Raw genomic sequence first — 21,536 nt, 5'->3', positions numbered from 1 at the left:
ACACGCTACACATCAGACCACGGGGTCATCGCTACACATCAGACCACGGGGTCCACGCTACACAGCAGACCACGGGGTCCACGCTACACATCAGACCACGAGGTCCTCGCTACACATCAGAACACGGGGTCCACGCTACACAGCAGACCACGGGGTCCACGCTACACATCAGACCACGGGGTCCTCGCTACACATCAGACCACGGGGTCCTCGCTAAACATCAGACCACGGGGTCCACGCTACACAGCAGACTAAGGGGTCCACGCTACACATAAGACCACATGGTCCACGCTACACATCAGACCACGGGGTCCTTGCTACACAGCAGACCACGGGTTCCACGCTACACAGCAGACCACGGGGTCCTCGCTACACAGCAGACTACGGGGTCTTTGATACACATTAGACCACGGGGTCCACGCTACACAGCAGACCTCGGGGTCCTCGCTACACAGCAGACCACGGGGTCCACGCTACACAGCAGACCACGGGGTCCATGCTACACATCAGACCACGGGGTCCTCGCTACACATCAGACCACGGGGTCCACGCTACACACAGACCACGGGGTCCTCGCTACACAGCAGACCACGGGGTCCACGCTACACAGCGGACCACGGGGTCCTCGCTACACAGCAGACCACGGGGTCCACGCTATACTACAGACCATGGCGTTCATTCTACACATCAGACCATGGGGTCCACGCTACACAGCAGACCATGGGGTCCACGCTACACAGCAGACCATGGGGTCCACGCTACTCTGCAGACCATGGCGTCCATGCTACACAGCAGACCACGGGGTCCTCGCTACACAGCAGACCACGGGGTCCTCGCTACACAGCAGACAACGGGGTCCACACTACACAGCGGACCACGGGGTCCTCGCTACACAGCAGACCACTGAGTCCACGCTACACATCAGACCATGGGTTCCACGCTACACAGCAGACCATGGGTTCCACGCTACACATCAGACCATGGGGTCCACGCTACACATTAGACCACAAGTTCCACGCTACACAGCAGACCACGGGGTCCTCGCTACACAGCAGACTACGGGGTCCACGCTACACAGCAGACCACGGGGTCCTCGCTACACAGCAGACCGCGGGGTCCACGCTACACAGCGGACCACGGGGTCCACGCTACACTACAGACCATGGCGTTCATGCTACACATCAGACCATGGGGTCCACGCTACACAGCAGACCATGGGGTCCTCGCTACACAGCAGACTACGGGGTCTTTGATACACATAAGACCACGGGATACACGCTACACAGCAGACCACGGGGTCCACGCTACACTACAGACCATGGCGTTCATGCTACACAGCAGACTACGGGGTCCTCGCTACACAGCAGACCACGGGGTCCACGCTACACAGCAGACCACGGGGTCCCCGCTACACATCAGACCACGGGGTCCACGCTAGACTGCAGACCATGGGTCCATGCTACACAGCAGACCACGGGGTCAACGCTACACAGCAGACCAGGGGTCTTTGATACACATTAGACCACGGGGTCCACGCTACACATCAGACCACGGGGTCCACGCTACACAGCAGACCATGGCGTCCATGCTACACAGCAGACCACGGGGTCAACGCTACACAGCAGACCAGGGGGTCCACGCTACACATTAGACCACGGGGTCCACGCTACACTGCAGACCATAGGATCCACGCTACACAGCAGACCACTGGGTCCACGCTACACATCAGACCACGGGGGTCCACGCTACACAGCAGACCACGGGGTCCACGCTACACAGCAGACCACGGGGGTCCACGCTACACATCAGACCACGGGGGTCCACGCTACACAGCAGACCACGGGGGTCCACGCTACACATCAGACCACGGGGGTCCACGCTACACATCAGACCACGGGGGTCCACGCTACTCAGCAGACCACGGGGTACACGCTACACAGCAGACCATGGCGTCCACGCTACACATCAGACCACGGGGGTCCACGCTGCACAGCAGACCACGGGGTCCACGCTACACAGCAGACCACGGGGGTCCACTCTACACATCAGACCACGGGGGTCCACGCTACACAGCAGACCATGGGGTCCACGCTACACAGCAGACCTCGGGGTCCTCGCTACACAGCAGACCACTTGGTCCACGCTACACAGCAGACCACGGGGTCCATGCTACACATCAGACCACGGGGTCCTCGCTACACATCAGACCACGGGGTCCACGCTACACACAGACCACGGGGTCCTCGCTACACAGCAGACCACGGGGTCCACGCTACACAGCGGACCACGGGGTCCTCGCTACACAGCAGACCACGGGGTCCACGCTACACTACAGACCATGGCGTTCATTCTACACATCAGACCATGGGGTCCACGCTACACAGCAGACCATGGGGTCCACGCTACACAGCAGACCATGGGGTCCACGCTACTCTGCAGACCATGGCGTCCATGCTACACAGCAGACCACGGGGTCCTCGCTACACAGCAGACCACGGGGTCCTCGCTACACAGCAGACAACGGGGTCCACACTACACAGCGGACCACGGGGTCCTCGCTACACAGCAGACCACTGAGTCCACGCTACACATCAGACCATGGGTTCCACGCTACACAGCAGACCATGGGTTCCACGCTACACATCAGACCATGGGGTCCACGCTACACATTAGACCACAAGTTCCACGCTACACAGCAGACCAATGGGTCCTCGCTACACAGCAGACTACGGGGTCCACGCTACACAGCAGACCACGGGGTCCTCGCTACACAGCAGACCGCGGGGTCCACGCAACACAGCGGACCACGGGGTCCACGCTACACTACAGACCATGGCGTTCATGCTACACATCAGACCATGGGGTCCACGCTACACAGCAGACCATGGGGTCCTCGCTACACAGCAGACTACGGGGTCTTTGATACACATAAGACCACGGGATACACGCTACACAGCAGACCACGGGGTCCACGCTACACTACAGACCATGGCGTTCATGCTACACAGCAGACTACGGGGTCCTCGCTACACAGCAGACCACGGGGTCCACGCTACACAGCAGACCACGGGGTCCACGCTACACATCAGACCACGGGGTCCACGCTACACAGCAGACCACGGGGTCCACGCTACACATCAGACCACGTGGTCCTCGCTACACAGCAGACCAAGGGGTCCTCGCTACACAGCACACCAAGGGGTCCTCGCTACACAGGGGTCCACGCTACACATCAGACCACGGGGTCCACGCTACACATCAGACCACGGGGTCCACGCTACACATCAGACCACGGGGTCCACGCTACACATCAGACCACGGGGTCCACGCTACACAGCAGACCATGGGGTCCTCGCTACACATCAGACCACGGGGTCCTCGCTACACATCAGACCACGGGGTCCACGCTACACAGCAGACCACGGGGTCCACGCTACACATCAGACCACGGGGTTCTCGCTACACAGCAGACCAAGGGGTCCTCGCTACACAGCAGACCAAGGGGTCCTCGCTACACAGGGGTCCACGCTACACATCAGACCACGGGGTCCACGCTACACATCAGACCACGGGGTCCACGCTACACAGCAGACCACGGGGTCCACGCTACACATCAGACCACGGGTTCCACGCTACACATTAGACCACGGGGTCCACGCTACACATCAGACCACGGGGTCCACGCTACACAGCAGACCACGGGGTCCTCGCTACACATCAGACCACGGGGTCCACGCTACACATCAGACCACGGGGGTCCACGCTACACAGCAGACCACGGGGTCCACGCTACACAGCAGACCACGGGGTCCACGCTACACATCAGACCACGGGTTCCACGCTACACATTAGACCACGGGGTCCACGCTACACATCAGACCACGGGGTCCACGGTACACAGCAGACCTTGGGGTCCTCGCTACACATCAGACCACGGGGTCCTCGCCACACATCAGACCACGGGGTCCTCGCTACACATCAGACCACGGGGTCCTCGCTACACATCAGACCACGGGGTCCACGCTACACAGCAGACCACGGGATACACGCTACACATCAGACCACGGGGTCATCGCTACACATCAGACCACGGGGTCCACGCTACACAGCAGACCACGGGGTCCACGCTACACATCAGACCACGGGGTCCTCGCTACACATCAGAACACGGGGTCCACGCTACACAGCAGACCACGGGGTCCACGCTACACATCAGACCACGGGGTCCTCGCTACACATCAGACCACGGGGTCCTCGCTAAACATCAGACCACGGGGTCCACGCTACACAGCAGACTAAGGGGTCCACGCTACACATAAGACCACATGGTCCACGCTACACATCAGACCACGGGGTCCTTGCTACACAGCAGACCACGGGTTCCACGCTACACAGCAGACCACGGGGTCCTCGCTACACAGCAGACTACGGGGTCTTTGATACACATTAGACCACGGGGTCCACGCTACACAGCAGACCTCGGGGTCCTCGCTACACAGCAGACCACGGGGTCCACGCTACACAGCAGACCACGGGGTCCATGCTACACATCAGACCACGGGGTCCTCGCTACACATCAGACCACGGGGTCCACGCTACACACAGACCACGGGGTCCTCGCTACACAGCAGACCACGGGGTCCACGCTACACAGCGGACCACGGGGTCCTCGCTACACAGCAGACCACGGGGTCCACGCTACACTACAGACCATGGCGTTCATTCTACACATCAGACCATGGGGTCCACGCTACACAGCAGACCATGGGGTCCACGCTACACAGCAGACCATGGGGTCCACGCTACTCTGCAGACCATGGCGTCCATGCTACACAGCAGACCACGGGGTCCTCGCTACACAGCAGACCACGGGGTCCTCGCTACACAGCAGACAACGGGGTCCACACTACACAGCGGACCACGGGGTCCTCGCTACACAGCAGACCACTGAGTCCACGCTACACATCAGACCATGGGTTCCACGCTACACAGCAGACCATGGGTTCCACGCTACACATCAGACCATGGGGTCCACGCTACACATTAGACCACAAGTTCCACGCTACACAGCAGACCACGGGGTCCTCGCTACACAGCAGACTACGGGGTCCACGCTACACAGCAGACCACGGGGTCCTCGCTACACAGCAGACCGCGGGGTCCACGCTACACAGCGGACCACGGGGTCCACGCTACACTACAGACCATGGCGTTCATGCTACACATCAGACCATGGGGTCCACGCTACACAGCAGACCATGGGGTCCTCGCTACACAGCAGACTACGGGGTCTTTGATACACATAAGACCACGGGATACACGCTACACAGCAGACCACGGGGTCCACGCTACACTACAGACCATGGCGTTCATGCTACACAGCAGACTACGGGGTCCTCGCTACACAGCAGACCACGGGGTCCACGCTACACAGCAGACCACGGGGTCCCCGCTACACATCAGACCACGGGGTCCACGCTAGACTGCAGACCATGGGTCCATGCTACACAGCAGACCACGGGGTCAACGCTACACAGCAGACCAGGGGTCTTTGATACACATTAGACCACGGGGTCCACGCTACACATCAGACCACGGGGTCCACGCTACACAGCAGACCATGGCGTCCATGCTACACAGCAGACCACGGGGTCAACGCTACACAGCAGACCAGGGGGTCCACGCTACACATTAGACCACGGGGTCCACGCTACACTGCAGACCATAGGATCCACGCTACACAGCAGACCACTGGGTCCACGCTACACATCAGACCACGGGGGTCCACGCTACACAGCAGACCACGGGGTCCACGCTACACAGCAGACCACGGGGGTCCACGCTACACATCAGACCACGGGGGTCCACGCTACACAGCAGACCACGGGGGTCCACGCTACACATCAGACCACGGGGGTCCACGCTACACATCAGACCACGGGGGTCCACGCTACTCAGCAGACCACGGGGTACACGCTACACAGCAGACCATGGCGTCCACGCTACACATTAGACCACGGGGGTCCACGCTGCACAGCAGACCACGGGGTCCACGCTACACAGCAGACCACGGGGGTCCACTCTACACATCAGACCACGGGGGTCCACGCTACACAGCAGACCATGGGGTCCACGCTACACAGCAGACCTCGGGGTCCTCGCTACACAGCAGACCACGGGGTCCACGCTACACAGCAGACCACGGGGTCCATGCTACACATCAGACCACGGGGTCCTCGCTACACATCAGACCACGGGGTCCACGCTACACACAGACCACGGGGTCCTCGCTACACAGCAGACCACGGGGTCCACGCTACACAGCGGACCACGGGGTTCTCGCTACACAGCAGACCACGGGGTCCACGCTACACTACAGACCATGGCGTTCATTCTACACATCAGACCATGGGGTCCACGCTACACAGCAGACCATGGGGTCCACGCTACACAGCAGACCATGGGGTCCACGCTACTCTGCAGACCATGGCGTCCATGCTACACAGCAGACCACGGGGTCCTCGCTACACAGCAGACCATGGGGTCCACGCTACACAGCAGACCATGGGGTCCACGCTATTCTGCAGACCATGGCGTCCATGCTACACAGCAGACCACGGGGTCCTCGCTACACAGCAGACCACGGGGTCCTCGCTACACAGCAGACAACGGGGTCCACACTACACAGCGGACCACGGGGTCCTCGCTACACAGCAGACCACTGAGTCCACGCTACACATCAGACCATGGGTTCCACGCTACACAGCAGACCATGGGTTCCACGCTACACATCAGACCATAGGGTCCACGCTACACATTAGACCACAAGTTCCACGCTACACAGCAGACCACGGGGTCCTCGCTACACAGCAGACTACGGGGTCCACGCTACACAGCAGACCACGGGGTCCTCGCTACACAGCAGACCGCGGGGTCCACGCTACACAGCGGACCACGGGGTCCACGCTACACTACAGACCATGGCGTTCATGCTACACATCAGACCATGGGGTCCACGCTACACAGCAGACCATGGGGTCCTCGCTACACAGCAGACTACGGGGTCTTTGATACACATAAGACCACGGGATACACGCTACACAGCAGACCACGGGGTCCACGGTACACTACAGACCATGGCGTTCATGCTACACAGCAGACTACGGGGTCCTCGCTACACAGCAGACCACGGGGTCCACGCTACACAGCAGACCACGGGGTCCCCGCTACACATCAGACCACGGGGTCCACGCTAGACTGCAGACCATGGGTCCATGCTACACAGCAGACCACGGGGTCAACGCTACACAGCAGACCAGGGGTCTTTGATACACATTAGACCACGGGGTCCACGCTACACATCAGACCACGGGGTCCACGCTACACAGCAGACCATGGCGTCCATGCTACACAGCAGACCACGGGGTCAACGCTACACAGCAGACCAGGGGGTCCACGCTACACATTAGACCACGGGGTCCACGCTACACTGCAGACCATGGGATCCACGCTACACAGCAGACCACTGGGTCCACGCTACACATCAGACCACGGTGGTCCACGCTACACAGCAGACCACGGGGTCCACGCTACACAGCAGACCACGGGGGTCCACGCTACACATCAGACCACGGGGGTCCACGCTACACAGCAGACCACGGGGGTCCACGCTACACATCAGACCACGGGGGTCCACGCTACACATCAGACCACGGGGGTCCACGCTACTCAGCAGACCACGGGGTACACGCTACACAGCAGACCATGGCGTCCACGCTACACATCAGACCACGGGGGTCCACGCTGCACAGCAGACCACGGGGTCCACGCTACACAGCAGACCACGGGGGTCCACTCTACACATCAGACCACGGGGGTCCACGCTACACAGCAGACCATGGGGTCCACGCTACACTGCAGACCATGGCGTCCATTCTACACAGCAGACCACGGGGGTCCACTCTACACATCAGACCACGGGGGTCCACGCTACACATCAGACCACGGGGTCCTCGCTACACATCAGACCACGGGGTCCTCGCTACACATCAGACCACGGGGTCCACGCTACACAGCAGACTACGGGGTCCACGGTACACATAAGACCACGGGGTCCACGCTACACATCAGACCACGGGGTCCTTGCTACACAGCAGACCACGGGTTCCACGCTACACAGCAGACTACGGGGTCTTTGATACACAGCAGACCACGGGGTCCACGCTACACAGCAGACCACGGGGTCCATGCTACACATCAGACCACGGGGTCCTCGCTACACATCAGACCACGGAGTCCACGCTACACACAGACCACGGGGTCTTCGCAGTAGTAGGGAGTAAGAGCCACAGGCAATTTTTTTTTTTGGCGAGAGGACCCCTGTGGACTGTAAGAGCCACAGGCAATTTTTTTTTCTGGTCAGAGGACCCCTGTGGACTGTAAGAGCCACAGGCAATTTTTTTTTTTGGCGAGAGGACCCCTGTGGACTGTAAGAGCCACAGGCACTTTTTTTTTTTTGGCGAGAGGACCCCTGTGGACTGTAAGATCCACAGGTAACTTTTTTTTTTTTCTGGAAATTCATGTGTAGCATGTCGGGGTTTTCAGGTAAATTTTGTCAGTCACAGATTTTAGAAGTAAGGATTTCTTATGAGAAAAATAATTTCCGAGACTTAGAAGTTTGTTAAGGGCTTATGGAACAAATTCAAGAAACGTATGTAGCTCTTTAGGGTTTCCATGAGAACTCTACGGACATATTTTACATGTTTTCAACTTACAAAAATCGTCTATGTAAGCCTTAGTTATTCATGTAAATTTAGAAAGTTATCTGTGTAAGTCAGGGTTTTCAGGGGCTCGTACATCACACCCCCCTCCCTCCCCCCTTACCTCGCAATCTCTCGCGTCACCTTTATTTACCTTACGCCCGGCCAGCCAGTCGCCTCTTATCATATCTTATCTTCTCCATAATATCTGGACCGTCCCTCCTCTCTCTCCTCCTATTTCCTTACAACTATTTTCAGAGTTTCAAATAATCATAGAAGTTTATTTATATGTTTATGACCGAATTTGTAAAAGGACCATTTTCAGAGAATATTGTCTTAGATGTTTTGTTAAGGAAAACAGCCAACTTAGCCATAACATTTAGTTTTATATCCATTTACGGCTATTTCACCTGTAAAGACCAAAATTAGTCAGAGACAGTATTTAGCTCATATTTCATCAGAGTCCAATTATCAACAGAAATTCGCCAGAGTCTACTTTGAGAGCAAAATTCGTCAGAGACAGTTTTAGCTCATATTTCATCAGAGACCATTTTATACCTAAAAATGAACAGAGTCCACTTTGTGAGCAAATTAGTCAGAGACAGTATTTAGCTCATATTTCATCAGAGTCCAATTTATACCTAAAAATGAACAGAGTCTACTTTGAGAGCAAAATTAGTCAGAGACAGTTTTAAGCTCATATTTCATCAGAGTCCAATTATCAACAGAAATTCGCCAGAGTCTACTTTGAGAGCAAATTTCATCAGTGTCCTGTAATCTGTGAAAATTTGACAGTCCATTTTATACCCAATTTTCGTCAGAGTCCAGTTTATGCTCAAATTCGCCAGAGTCTACTTTAATAGCAAAATTCATCAGAGTCCAGTTTTCTAGCAAATTTCATCAGTGTCCTGTAATCTGTGAAAATTTGACAGAGTCCAGTTCTTGATCGAAATTCATCAGAGTCCAGTTTTCTAGCAAAATTCGCCAGAGTCTACTTTGTGCCAAAATATTCAGAGTCCAGTTCATGATCGAAATTAATCAGAGTCTAATTAAAGACCCAAATTTGGCAGAGACCACATTTTCGCTACTAGCAGTCCAATCCCCCTGAAATTTTAAACAGTCATATTTCAGACGTAGTAAATAAGATCAAGTCAGTTACAGAGCTCCAGCTCTTGTCCCCCTGTATTTGCATATTTTCTCTATATTCAGCTGCGTTCTCCACATTTTGTCCATGTTTTCTGTGTTCATTCCATGTTCTACAAATGTTCACAGCATTTTTTCTGTAATCTTTCTCTTAGTCTCATTATGTTCTCTACAAATTCTAGTCATATTTTCTATGTACATCATATGTTCTCTGTATAACCTTTATACTCAATATTCATGTTCTCAATGTTCTAGCTTGTTCTTCACACGTTCAGTGTTCATTCTTTGTATTCCCTATGTTCCTTATCATGTCTTCATATTCTCTATAAGTTCATATTCCCTGCATGTTCACTCTATTCATCAACTTTTTCTTACATGTTTTCTGTGTTCACCGTATGTTCACTGTGTTCATTCCCTTACTTAACCTCAATTTTTTTTATGTTCTTTGTTTCTTCCATTCGCTAACTAGTTCTTTGTCAAATATTAGCATCAGCAATACAGTTCCCTCAACAATTTTAGTCACCAAGTTTTATTTTCAAAACTATATCAAAGTAATTCTCGTTGTCAACTTAATAGTCTACCAGCCATGTTCTTAAACAAATCTACACTTTATTCAGTTCCAAATTTACAAAGACAAACCTTTCTTGTAACTTCTTAACTAAAAATCTTTCGCCAATCAACTGAAACATAGTCACTTTCCTCATTTCTCAACTAACTTATTATCCAATCAACCAAAAATTGCCAAAGGAATCTTTCCAACACTGTTCATAACTAAACTTATTCCCTAGTCATCAGAAAATAACCGTGTTCTTCATGTTTCATTGTCATTTCATAACTAAAAAATCTTTCGCCAGTCAACTAAAAAACATAGTCACTTTCGTCATTTCTCAACTAAACTTATTATCCAGTCAACTAAAAATAGTCAGAAATAGCCTCGTCCAACACTGTTCTTAACTAAAACAACCTTTCTCTTAGCTAAAAATTGTCAAAGGAAACTTCTTTCAGCACTTTCTTAACAGCCGCTATGTTTCATCAAGAAAAAATTGTCAAAGGAAACTTTCCAAAACTGTTCATAACTAGCTTTTTATCCATCGTCAATCAACTAAAAATAATAACTTTCATCATTTCTTAATTAAACATATTCCCCATTCATCAGAAAATAACCGTGTTCTTCATGTTTCATTGTCATTTCATAACTAAAATTATCCATCAATCAACAGAAAAAGCCATGTTCATCATGTTTTTGTCTTTTTGCTTAACTAAAATTATGTTTTGTCAAGTAAGAAAAAATAACCAAAGATATCTTTCATCGCTGTTCTTAACTGACATTATACTTTGGGGAGCACAAAAATAGTCTCCCTCGTCATGTTTTATCTTTTCCTTAACTAAGTATTCATCAGTCAACTAAAAAATAGTTACTTCATCATGTTTCCTTGTCATTTCTTAACTGAAATATCACTTCTCTCATTTAAAATAGTCATGTGTAACCTCTTTCCAACACTGTTCTAACTAAAGCAACCTTTCACATCGCTAAAATAGTTACTTCATCATGTTTCCTTGTCATTTCTTAACTGAAATATCACTTCTCTCATCTGAAATAGTCATGTGTAGCCTCTTTCCAACACTGTTCTTAACTAAAGTAACCTTTCACTTCGCTAAAATAGTCATATTCATCGTTGTTCCTAACTAAAATATATGTCGTTAAGTAAGAAATATAGTCAAAGACACTCTTCGAGACATCAAGGACTTACTCAAAGACATCAAAGTTGCACTCAAAGACATCCTTTGAGACATCAAAGACATCCTTTGAGACATCAAAGACATCCTTTAAGACTTCAATGGGACTCTTCGAGATATCAAAAGACACTCTCAAACACTCAAAAATTTACTTGCATCCTCAAAGTTATTCTCAGAGGCATAAAAGTAATTCTCAGAGCGATCAAACTTGTTCTCAAAGTCATCAAAGTTATTCACAGAGTCATCAAAGTTAATCTAAGACATCATTTTTCATCAAAGATATTCTCTCTAAACCATCAATGTTCTTCTCTAAGACATAAAAGTTATTCTCTATGTCATCAAAAAGTTATTCTCTGAGCTAACAAAATACTACTCATGTTCTCAAAGACGTTCTCCAATTCATCAAAGTTGTTTCAAAGACATCAAAGTTAATCTCAGAGTTATCCAAAGATATTCTCATGTCCACAAAAGTTAATCCAAGAGACGTCAAAGTTAATCTCAGACATCTTCGTTCATAAAAGTTATTCTCAGAGACATCTAAAGTTATTCTTTAAGACATCAAAGTCATTCTCAGAGTCACCTTTGTTATTCAAAGAAGCCTTCCGAGACATCCTCGTTCAACAAAAACTGTCCTCAGAGCCATCAAAAAGTTAAATACAGTCGTCAAAGTTATTCTCTAAGTATCTTTTCGTTCATCAGAGAAGCTTTCTAAGACATCTTTGTTCATCCAAGTTGTTCTCTAAGACATCAATCTTGTTCTCTAAGACATCAAAGATGTTCTCTAAATCATAAAGTTAATCTCTAAGTTACCTTCGTTCGTCAGAGAAACTTTCCAAAACATCTTTGTTCATCAAACTTGTTTTCAAAGTCATCAAAAGTTAATCTAAGACATCTTTTTTCATCAAAGTTATTTTCAGAGACATCTAAAGTTATTATGTAAGACATAAAAGTTATTCTCAGAGTCATCAAATGTTATTCTCGAAGTCATCAAAGATATTTTCAGAGACATCTAAAGTTAATTTCTATGTTATAAAAGATGTTCTCAAAATCATAAAAGTTATTCCCAGAGCTATCAAAGTTATTCTCAAAGTCATCAAAGTTATTCAAAGAGCTAACAAAAGTTATTCTCTAAGTAACCTTTCGTTCATCAGAGAAGCTTTCTAAGACATCTTCGTTCATCAATGTTGATCTCTAAGTCACCTTGGTTCATCAAAGAAACTCTCCTTCTTCCATCAAGTTATACTTTAAGACAACATTGTTGTTCTCTAAGACATCTTCAGGCATAAAATTTCTCTCCAAATGTAACTAGTTCAGCTTTTCATATCAAACTTACACTTCTGTTAAATATATTTTCTTAGACATTTTACCTTTTAAACTGTTCTCTGAACTACACTGTTCAAACCTACGTAACCTATCCTCTCCACCCAATGTTACTTAGTTAACGTAACGTTCCTAAACCTAACTTTACCTATCCTAACATAACTTACCTTACCTTACCTATCTTACCTAACTTTACCTATCTTACCTAACTTAACCTGCATAACCTAACTTTACCTATGTTACCTTACCTTACCTATCTTACCTAACCTAACCTAACTTATCCTGCTTAACCTAACTTACCTATCTTACCTAACTTAACCTGCATAACCTAACTTTACCTATCTTACCTAACTTAACTTTCATAACCTAACTTTACCTATGTTACCTTACCTTACCTACCTTTCCTAACTTAACCTGCTTAACCTATCTTACCTAACTTTACCTATCTTACCTAACTTAACTTTCATAACCTAACTTTACCTATCCTAACATAACTTACCTTACCTTCCCTATCTTACCTAACTTTACCTATCCTATCCTAACCTAACTTGTCTTACCTAACTTAATCTTACATTCCCAAACTGATGTATCCTAACTTATCTAGTCAAACCAGACATGATCTAACTTACATAAGTATTCCTTCTTGTCTTTTGTGTTTCGTCAATCATTGTCTCATATTCATTTACTCATTTCATTAGTTAATTTCTCAAATGGTCACTTATGCATTTCAAGTGCTATTTGTTAGAGATTGGATATTTAAGCATTTCAAAGAATTTTTGTTATATATGGGCATTTACTCATTTCAAGGGATAATTTCTCAAATGGACGTTTTTGCATTTCAAGTGTTATTTGTTTAAGATTTGGTGTTTAACCATTTCAAAGGATTTTTGTTATATATGGGAACTTACTCGTTTCAAGGGCTAATTTCTCAAATGGTCATTTTTGCAGATCGAGGGTTATTTGTTAAAGTTCATCAAGTTGCTCATAAGTTGTATTTAGTAGGTTCTATCTTATGATCTTATTCCCCAACCCCTTAACCTAACCTCTTGTAATCGTAGTGTATTTGGTAGGTTCTATCATATGTTCTTATTCCCCAACCCTTTAACCTAACCTTTCAGATGTAGTTTGTTGAATATATTATCCTTTTCCTAACCTTTCAGATGTAGTTTTGTTTCTCTTTTTTGTATATTTTTACCCAAACCTTCTTTCCTTCTTTACTTTGTTTTCACATATAAGTTCATTCTTTATCATAGTAATAATAAAAATTACAATAGTAAAGAATCAGATCTACTAAGATCTACTGAAAGGTTAGGTTAAAGGGTTGGGGAATAAGAACATATGATAGAACCTACCAAATACACTACGATTACAAGAGGTTAGGTTAAGGGGTTGGGGAATAAGAATAAATGATAACAAACATAATAAATACAACTTATGAGCAACTTGATGAACTTTAACAAATAACCCTTTATCTGCAAAAATGACCATTTGAGAAATTGGCCCTTGAAACGAGTAAGTTCCCATATATAACAAAAACCTTTGAAATGGTTAAACACCCAATCTTAAACAAATAACACTTGAAATGCAAAAACGTCCATTTGAGAAATTATCCCTTGAAATGAGTAAATGCCCATATATAACAAAAATTCTTTGAAATGCTTAAATATCCAATCTCTAACAAATAGCACTTGAAATGCATAAGTGACCATTTGAGAAATTAACTAATGAAATGAGTAAATGAATATGAGACAATGATTGACGAAACACAAAAGACAAGAAGGAATACTTATGTAAGTTAGATCATGTCTGGTTTGACTAGATAAGTTAGGATACATCAGTTTTTGAATGTAAGATTAAGTTAGGTAAGACAAGTTAGGTTAGGATAGGATAGGTAAAGTTAGGTAAGATAGGGAAGGTAAGGTAAGTTATGTTAGGATAGGTAAAGTTAGGTTATGAAAGTTAAGTTAGGTAAGATAGGTAAAGTTAGGTAAGATAGGTAAGATAGGTTAAGCAGGTTAAGTTAGGAAAGGTAGGTAAGGTAAGGTAACATAGGTAAAGTTAGGTTATGAAAGTTAAGTTAGGTAAGATAGGTAAAGTTAGGTTATGCAGGTTAAGTTAGGTAAGATAGGTAAGTTAGGTTAAGCAGGATAAGTTAGGTTAGGTTAGGTAAGATAGGTAAGGTAAGGTAACATAGGTAAAGTTAGGTTATGCAGGTTAAGTTAGGTAAGATAGGTAAAGTTAGGTAAGATAGGTAAGGTAAGGTAAGTTATGTTAGGATAGGTAAAGTTAGGTTTAGGAACGTTACGTTAACTAAGTAACATTGGGTGGAGAGGATAGGTTACGTAGGTTTGAACAGTGTAGTTCAGAGAACAGTTTAAAAGGTAAAATGTCTAAGAAAATATATTTAACAGAAGTGTAAGTTTGATATGAAAAGCTGAACTAGTTACATTTGGAGAGAAATTTTATGCCTGAAGATGTCTTAGAGAACAACAATGTTGTCTTAAAGTATAACTTGATGGAAGAAGGAGAGTTTCTTTGATGAACCAAGGTGACTTAGAGATCAACATTGATGAACGAAGATGTCTTAGAAAGCTTCTCTGATGAACGAAAGGTTACTTAGAGAATAACTTTTGTTAGCTCTTTGAATAACTTTGATGACTTTGAGAATAACTTTGATAGCTCTGGGAATAACTTTTATGATTTTGAGAACATCTTTTATAACATAGAAATTAACTTTAGATGTCTCTGAAAATATCTTTGATGACTTCGAGAATAACATTTGATGACTCTGAGAATAACTTTTATGTCTTACATAATAACTTTAGATGTCTCTGAAAATAACTTTGATGAAAAAAGATGTCTTAGATTAACTTTTGATGACTTTGAAAACAAGTTTGATGAACAAAGATGTTTTGGAAAGTTTCTCTGACGAACGAAGGTAACTTAGAGATTAACTTTATGATTTAGAGAACATCTTTGATGTCTTAGAGAACAAGATTGATGTCTTAGAGAACAACTTGGATGAACAAAGATGTCTTAGAAAGCTTCTCTGATGAACGAAAAGATACTTAGAGAATAACTTTGACGACTGTATTTAACTTTTTGATGGCTCTGAGGACAGTTTTTGTTGAACGAGGATGTCTCGGAAGGCTTCTTTGAATAACAAAGGTGACTCTGAGAATGACTTTGATGTCTTAAAGAATAACTTTAGATGTCTCTGAGAATAACTTTTATGAACGAAGATGTCTGAGAATAACTTTTATGAACGAAGATGTCTGAGATTAACTTTGACGTCTCTTGGATTAACTTTTGTGGACATGAGAATATCTTTGGATAACTCTGAGATTAACTTTGATGTCTTTGAAACAACTTTGATGAATTGGAGAACGTCTTTGAGAACATGAGTAGTATTTTGTTAGCTCAGAGAATAACTTTTTGATGACATAGAGAATAACTTTTATGTCTTAGAGAAGAACATTGATGGTTTAGAGAGAATATCTTTGATGAAAAATGATGTCTTAGATTAACTTTGATGACTCTGTGAATAACTTTGATGACTTTGAGAACAAGTTTGATAGCTCTGAGAATTACTTTTATGCCTCTGAGAATAACTTTGAGGATGCAAGTAAATTTTTGAGTGTTTGAGAGTTTCTTTTGATATTTCGAAGAGTCCCATTGAAGTCTTAAAGGATGTCTTTGATGTCTCAAAGGATGTCTTTGATGTCTCAAAGGATGTCTTTGAGTGCAACTTTGATGTCTTTGAGTAAGTCCTTGATGTCTCGAAGAGTGTCTTTGACTATATTTCTTACTTAACGACATATATTTTAGTTAGGAACAACGATGAATATGACTATTTTAGCGAAGTGAAAGGTTACTTTAGTTAAGAACAGTGTTGGAAAGAGGCTACACATGACTATTTCAGATGAGAGAAGTGATATTTCAGTTAAGAAATGACAAGGAAACATGATGAAGTAACTATTTTAGCGATGTGAAAGGTTGCTTTAGTTAGAACAGTGTTGGAAAGAGGTTACACATGACTATTTTAAATGAGAGAAGTGATATTTCAGTTAAGAAATGACAAGGAAACATGACGAAGCAACTATTTTTTAGTTGACTGATGAATACTTAGTTAAGGAAAAGATAAAACATGACGAGGGAGACTATTTTTGTGCTCCCCAAAGTATAATGTCAGTTAAGAACAGCGATGAAAGATATCTTTGGTTATTTTTTCTTACTTGACAAAACATAATTTTAGTTAAGCAAAAAGACAAAAACATGATGAACATGGCTTTTTCTGTTGATTGATGGATAATTTTAGTTATGAAATGACAATGAAACATGAAGAACACGGTTATTTTCTGATGAATGGGGAATATGTTTAGTTAAGAAATGATGAAAGTTATTATTTTTAGTTGATTGACGATGGATAAAAAGCTAGTTATGAACAGTTTTGGAAAGTTTCCTTTGACAATTTTTTCTTGATGAAACATAGCGGCTGTTAAGAAAGTGCTGAAAGAAGTTTCCTTTGACAATTTTTAGCTAAGAGAAAGGTTGTTTTAGTTAAGAACAGTGTTGGACGAGGCTATTTCTGACTATTTTTAGTTGACTGGATAATAAGTTTAGTTGAGAAATGACGAAAGTGACTATGTTTTTTAGTTGACTGGCGAAAGATTTTTTAGTTATGAAATGACAATGAAACATGAAGAACACGGTTATTTTCTGATGACTAGGGAATAAGTTTAGTTATGAACAGTGTTGGAAAGATTCCTTTGGCAATTTTTGGTTGATTGGATAATAAGTTAGTTGAGAAATGAGGAAAGTGACTATGTTTCAGTTGATTGGCGAAAGATTTTTAGTTAAGAAGTTACAAGAAAGGTTTGTCTTTGTAAATTTGGAACTGAATAAAGTGTAGATTTGTTTAAGAACATGGCTGGTAGACTATTAAGTTGACAACGAGAATTACTTTGATATAGTTTTGAAAATAAAACTTGGTGACTAAAATTGTTGAGGGAACTGTATTGCTGATGCTAATATTTGACAAAGAACTAGTTAGCGAATGGAAGAAACAAAGAACATAAAAAAAATTGAGGTTAAGTAAGGGAATGAACACAGTGAACATACGGTGAACACAGAAAACATGTAAGAAAAAGTTGATGAATAGAGTGAACATGCAGGGAATATGAACTTATAGAGAATATGAAGACATGATAAGGAACATAGGGAATACAAAGAATGAACACTGAACGTGTGAAGAACAAGCTAGAACATTGAGAACATGAATATTGAGTATAAAAGTTATACAGAGAACATATGATGTACATAGAAAATATGACTAGAATTTGTAGAGAACATAATGAGACTAAGAGAAAGATTACAGAAAAAATGCTGTGAACATTTGTAGAACATGGAATGAACACAGAAAACATGGACAAAATGTGGAGAACGCAGCTGAATATAGAGAAAATATGCAAATACAGGGGGACAAGAGCTGGAGCTCTGTAACTGACTTGATCTTATTTACTACGTCTGAAATATGACTGTTTAAAATTTCAGGGGGATTGGACTGCTAGTAGCGAAAATGTGGTCTCTGCCAAATTTGGGTCTTTAATTAGACTCTGATTAATTTCGATCATGAACTGGACTCTGAATATTTTGGCACAAAGTAGACTCTGGCGAATTTTGCTAGAAAACTGGACTCAAGTTGGACTTGAGTTCATTCAGTTGGACTCAAACTGAATTTCGATCAAGAACTGGACTCTGTCAAATTTTCACAGATTACAGGACACTGATGAAATTTGCTCTCAAAGTAGACTCTGGCGAATTTCTGTTGATAATTGGACTCTGATGAAATATGAGCTTAAAACTGTCTCTGACTAATTTTGCTCTCAAAGTAGACTCTGTTCATTTTTAGGTATAAATTGGACTCTGATGAAATATGAGCTAAATACTGTCTCTGACTAATTTTGCTCACAAAGTGGACTCTGTTCATTTTTTAGGTATAAAATGGTCTCTGATGAAATATGAGCTAAAACTGTCTCTGACTAATTTTGATCTCAAAGTAGACATTGGCGAATTTCTGTTGATAATTGGACTCTGATGAAATATGAGCTAAATACTGTCTCTGACTAATTTTGGTCTTTACAGGTGAAATAGCCGTAAATGGATATAAAACTAAATGTTATGGCTAAGTTGGCTGTTTTCCTTAACAAAACATCTAAGACAATATTCTCTGAAAATGGTCCTTTTACAAATTCGGTCATAAACATATAAATAAACTTCTATGATTATTTGAAACTCTGAAAATAGTTGTAAGGAAATAGGAGGAGAGAGAGAGAGGAGGGACGGTCCAGATATTATGGAGAAGATAAGATATGATAAGAGGCGACTGGCTGGCCGGGCGTAAGGTAAATAAAGGTGACGCGAGAGATTGCGAGGTAAGGGGGGAGGGAGGGGGGTGTGATGTACGAGCCCCTGAAAACCCTGACTTACACAGATAACTTTCTAAATTTACATGAATAACTAAGGCTTACATAGACGATTTTTGTAAGTTGAAAACATGTAAAATATGTCCGTAGAGTTCTCATGGAAACCCTAAAGAGCTACATACGTTACTTGAATTTGTTCCATAAGCCCTTAACAAACTTCTAAGTCTCGGAAATTATTTTTCTCATAAGAAATCCTTACTTCTAAAATCTGTGACTGACAAAATTTACCTGAAAACCCCGACATGCTACACATAAATTTCCAGAAAAAAAAAAAAGTTACCTGTGGATCTTACAGTCCACAGGGGTCCTCTCGCCAAAAAAAAAAAGTGCCTGTGGCTCTTACAGTCCACAGGGGTCCTCTCGCCAAAAAAAAAAATTGCCTGTGGCTCTTACAGTCCACAGGGGTCCTCTGACCAGAAAAAAAAATTGCCTGTGGCTCTTACAGTCCACAGGGGTCCTCTCGCCAAAAAAAAAATTGCCTGTGGCTCTTACTCCCTACTACTCCTCGCTACACAGCAGACCACGGGGTCCACGCTACACAGCGGACCACGGGGTCCTCGCTACACAGCAGACCACGGGGTCCACGCTACACTACAGACCATGGCGTTCATTCTACACATCAGACCATGGGGTCCACGCTACACAGCAGACCATGGGGTCCACGCTACTCTGCAGACCATGGCGTCCATGCTACACAGCAGACCACGGGGTCCTCGCTACACAGCAGACCACGGGGTCCTCGCTACACAGCAGACAACGGGGTCCACGCTACACAGCGGACCACGGGGTCCTCGCTACACAGCAGACCACTGAGTCCACGCTACACATCAGACCATGGGTTCCACGCTACACAGCAGACCATGGGTTCCACGCTACACATCAGAACATGGGGTCCACGCTACACATTAGACCACAAGTTCCACGCTACACAGCAGACCACGGGGTCCTCGCTACACAGCAGACTACGGGGTCCACGCTACACAGCAGACCACGGGGTCCTCGCTACACAGCAGACCTCGGGGTCCACGCTACACAGCGGACCACGGGGTCCACGCTACACTACAGACCATGGCGTTCATGCTACACATCAGACCATGGGGTCCACGCTACACAGCAGACCATGGGGTCCTCGCTACACAGCAGACTACGGGGTCTTTGATACACATAAGACCACGGGGTACACGCTACACAGCAGACCACGGGGTCCACGCTACACTACAGACCATGGCGTTCATGCTACACAGCAGACTACGGGGTCCTCGCTACACAGCAGACCACGGGGTCCACGCTACACAGCAGACCACGGGGTCCCCGCTACACATCAGACCACGGGGTCCACGCTAGACTGCAGACCATGGGTCCATGCTACACAGCAGACCACGGGGTCAACGCTACACAGCAGACCAGGGGTCTTTGATACACATTAGACCACGGGGTCCACGCTACACATCAGACCACGGGGTCCACGCTACACAGCAGACCATGGCGTCCATGCTACACAGCAGACCACGGGGTCAACGCTACACAGCAGACCAGGGGGTCCACGCTACACATTAGACCACGGGGTCCACGCTACACTGCAGACCATGGGATCCACGCTACACAGCAGACCACTGGGTCCACGCTACACATCAGACCACGGGGGTCCACGCTACACAGCAGACCACGGGGTCCACGCTACACAGCAGACCACGGGGGTCCACGCTACACATCAGACCACGGGGGTCCACGCTACACAGCAGACCACGGGGGTCCACGCTACACATCAGACCACGGGGGTCCACGCTACACATCAGACCACGGGGGTCCATGCTACTCAGCAGACCACGGGGTACACGCTACACAGCAGACCATGGCGTCCACGCTACACATCAGACCACGGGGGTCCACGCTGCACAGCAGACCATGGGGTCCACGCTACACAGCAGACCACGGGGGTCCACTCTACACATCAGACCACGGGGGTCCACGCTACACAGCAGACCATGGGGTCCACGCTACACTGCAGACCATGGCGTCCATGCTACACAGCAGACCACGGGGGTCCACTCTACACATCAGACCACGGGGGTCCACGCTACACAGCAGACCA

At 46.1% G+C, this 21,536-nt stretch overlaps 4 protein-coding genes across 4 annotated transcripts; all 4 read left to right on the top strand.

Moving 5' to 3' along the window:
• The first annotated feature begins 720 nt into the window (after positions 1 to 720).
• Positions 721 to 1,521, top strand: LOC138356996 (uncharacterized). Its single transcript, XM_069313527.1, has one exon. It carries the CDS (start codon positions 721 to 723, stop codon positions 1,519 to 1,521), a length of 801 nt encoding a protein of 266 aa, XP_069169628.1.
• Positions 1,522 to 4,764: 3,243 nt separating this feature from the next.
• On the top strand, positions 4,765 to 5,565 carry LOC138356995 (uncharacterized). The gene has a single exon (XM_069313526.1). The coding sequence runs from the start codon at positions 4,765 to 4,767 to the stop codon at positions 5,563 to 5,565; it is 801 nt and encodes a 266-aa protein (XP_069169627.1).
• A 425-nt stretch (positions 5,566 to 5,990) lies between these two features.
• On the top strand, positions 5,991 to 6,725 carry LOC138356994 (uncharacterized). Its single transcript, XM_069313525.1, has one exon. The coding sequence runs from the start codon at positions 5,991 to 5,993 to the stop codon at positions 6,723 to 6,725; it is 735 nt and encodes a 244-aa protein (XP_069169626.1).
• Positions 6,726 to 20,070: 13,345 nt separating this feature from the next.
• On the top strand, positions 20,071 to 20,871 carry LOC138356993 (uncharacterized). Its single transcript, XM_069313524.1, has one exon. The coding sequence runs from the start codon at positions 20,071 to 20,073 to the stop codon at positions 20,869 to 20,871; it is 801 nt and encodes a 266-aa protein (XP_069169625.1).
• The last annotated feature ends 665 nt before the right edge of the window (positions 20,872 to 21,536 follow it).

The sequence above is a fragment of the Procambarus clarkii genome, chromosome 75 (genome assembly GCF_040958095.1).
Source record: "Procambarus clarkii isolate CNS0578487 chromosome 75, FALCON_Pclarkii_2.0, whole genome shotgun sequence".
In the NCBI taxonomy this organism is placed as follows: domain Eukaryota; kingdom Metazoa; phylum Arthropoda; class Malacostraca; order Decapoda; family Cambaridae; genus Procambarus; species Procambarus clarkii.
This window is presented reverse-complemented; position numbering and strand designations above follow the sequence as displayed.